The sequence below is a fragment of the Fukomys damarensis genome, unplaced genomic scaffold (assembly GCF_012274545.1).
Source record: "Fukomys damarensis isolate Sample0158 unplaced genomic scaffold, DMR_v1.0_HiC HiC_scaffold_25601, whole genome shotgun sequence".
NCBI classification, from domain to species: Eukaryota; Metazoa; Chordata; class Mammalia; order Rodentia; family Bathyergidae; genus Fukomys; species Fukomys damarensis.
Window position 1 is genome coordinate 1 of NW_022926513.1, and position 2239 is coordinate 2239.

Here is a 2239-nt window from a genome sequence, read left to right on the forward strand (position 1 = left end):
GTGTGTGTGTGTGTGTGTGTGTGTGTGTGTGTGTGTGTGTGTGTGTGTCTGTGGTGGGGGGACGACGGGAGAGGCAAGATCTTCAGGTGCCCTCCCAAGGGTGCACAGCCCCAGGCTGGTTCTGGAGTCAGGGACACCTGAGCTGCCAAATGCACAGAGCTGCAGTGTGCGGGTGGGAAACCTGCACTCCTGCCCTGCATGCGCCTCCTCTGTGAGCCTCAGTTTCCCCGCCTCCCTAGGCCCCCTGCAATGAGGTCACCAGAGCCTGGGTTCTCACTGGAGCTGACAGCCCCTGGGGCAAGGGGGTGCACCATGCCGTGCCCTGGGCTCACCGTGCTTGCTCTTCTTGCCCTCCAGGCACTCCCAGTACTCTTTGCTCAGCTTCCGGGGCCGGCCTCGTTTCCGCTTCCCATGCTTGGGTTCCCCCCTCTTATAGTCTGGGAAGCCATCTGTGGGCAGCAGGTCCAAGGAAGGTCAGGTAGGGTGAGGGGCTGCTTTGGGGAGCAGGGAAGAGGCTCCGCTGGGGGTGTCAGGGCTCACCTCTCGGGAAGGGCTTGCTGTCCGTGGGGTCCAAGTCCACGTCACTCCCACCGGAGTCTGAGGAGTGGGAGCTCTGAGGAGTGCCGGTCCCTGGGTCGGGGGCAGCAGAGTGAGCGCCCTGGGCCGGGGTGGGAGCCAGGCACACAGCAGCAAGGCAGCCGGGGCGCTGTACCCAGCCAGGCCTCTTACCTGCGGTGGAGACCTCGGAGCAGCCTGGGGAGGGGGCGCCGGTGCCGTAGCTGGCGGCGTAGTAGGGGCTGGCCTGGCCGCCGTCCTCCATCACCTCCGGCAGCTCCTGGGGGAAGGGGCTTCCCTGGTCTGGGGAGAGGGGCGAGCTCAGCCAGGGCTTGGGGCGGCTGTCTGAGCACCTGGTGTCCAGGGGGGCGGTGTCCGGAGCGCGCCGGGATGGACAGGTGCCCTCACCGAAGGGGCCCGGGTCTCTGAGCACATCCTGGAAGGCCACACCGCTGTCCTTCTCCAGCAGCTCAATGATCCAGCTGAGTTCATCGGAAGAGCTGGAGGCTGATGGGGGGAGGAGTCACTCCCACCGCTCCCTCAGGCTGCGCCCTCTGGCTGCGCCCTCCGGATGGGGCTTAGGGTCCAGCCCAGGGCCAACCCTCCCCGGCCCCCCGGGCCCTTGGCTGCCCCTGCCCCAAAGCGCGGACTCACTAAGATCGCGCAGCTGGGCGTGGAGTTGGTCCCCCAGAGGCCCGAAGACCAGACGCAGCTCCTCCAGGGCACAGCTGCAGAGAGTGGCCCCGTCCATGTCACACCGAGAGAAGTCGATGGCGCTGGCGTCGTACTTGTTCTTCTCCACTTGGTAGCTGATCCAGTCCAGAACCTGGGCCTTCGACCAGAACTGCGGCTGCTCCCCCCACCAGCTGGCCTTCTCTGCGGGCCAGGGAGAGCACAGGGCTGGCAACAGCCACGCCGGGACCACAGCGCAGGCCCGGTGCACCTCCCTTACAGGACGGGGGGACAGGAGAGGACTCGAGGCTCTGGTCTGTCCCTTCTCAGCCCTTCACACCCACCCCCGCCCGCAGGCTCTCAGGACAAACGTCTCCCTTGCCCAGAAGGCGCCCATTTCGCTTCACCCACCGGTGCCCTCCAGCGACGTCTGTGGGTTGCCCAGGGACAGCACTAAGTCGTCAGCCCCGAAGGTGGAAACAGGGGGAACAGGGGCCAGGCTGGGGTCCTCCGCGCTGTACATAGCACTGAAGTAATTGCTAAAAATGTTGCTAATCTCACAGGTTGCAGCCATGAGCCTACCTAGGGAGAGGGGACAAGGTTGATGAGGACGACGGGGGTCCTCCCCATGCACTTCAGGCTACTCTGTTCTGTCCCAAAGGGCAGGAAGGTACAGGGACCCTTCTCTTCAAGAAAGGTCATCTAAACCAGGGCTGGTGGCACACATTCGTAATCCCAGCACTTGGGAGGCTGAGGCAGGAGGACTGCTAGTTCAAGGTCAGCCTGAACTATTAGGCCAGCCCCTGACTCAAAAAGACATGGGGGAGCCGGGAGTGCTGGCGCACACCTGTAATCCCAGCACTCGGGAGGCTGAGGCAAGAAGATCACTGTGAGCGAGACCAGCCTGTGAGTGAGGCTACATGGTGAGTTCCAGGTCAGTCTCAACTACACAGTGAGGCCCTGTCTCAAAAAAAAAAAAAAAACCCAAAACAAAACAAAAAAGAAAGGGCCA

General features: G+C 63.3%; 1 protein-coding gene across 2 annotated transcripts; it reads right to left on the reverse strand.

Annotated features, from left to right (window-relative positions):
* Positions 1-8: 8 nt before the first annotated feature.
* Elf3 (E74 like ETS transcription factor 3) lies at positions 9-2155 on the reverse strand. Of its 2 annotated transcripts, XM_010625766.2 has the most exons (6): positions 1639-2155; positions 1210-1431; positions 964-1062; positions 730-858; positions 541-630; positions 9-449 (listed from the first exon to the last, which is right to left on the reverse strand). In XM_010625766.2, the coding sequence occupies exons 1-6, from the start codon at positions 1799-1801 to the stop codon at positions 274-276; spliced, it is 879 nt and encodes a 292-aa protein (XP_010624068.1). In that variant the 5' UTR covers positions 1802-2155; the 3' UTR covers positions 9-273. The 2 variants fall into 2 exon arrangements, with proteins under 2 accessions (XP_010624068.1, XP_010624005.1); XM_010625703.2 differs by having other exon boundaries at positions 730-1062.
* Positions 2156-2239: the final 84 nt, after the last annotated feature.

Coding starts and splice junctions, on each gene's coding strand:
- Elf3 (XM_010625703.2), bottom strand. CDS start 1,801: ATGGCTGCAACCTGTGAGATTAGCAACATTTTTAGCAATTACTTCAGT. Junction 1,432..1,638: donor GACGTCGCTGGAGGGCACCG/GTGGGTGAAGCG, acceptor CCTGGCCCGCAG/AGAAGGCCAGCTGGTGGGGG. Junction 1,063..1,209: donor CGCCCAGCTGCGCGATCTTA/GTGAGTCCGCGC, acceptor TCCCCCCATCAG/CCTCCAGCTCTTCCGATGAA.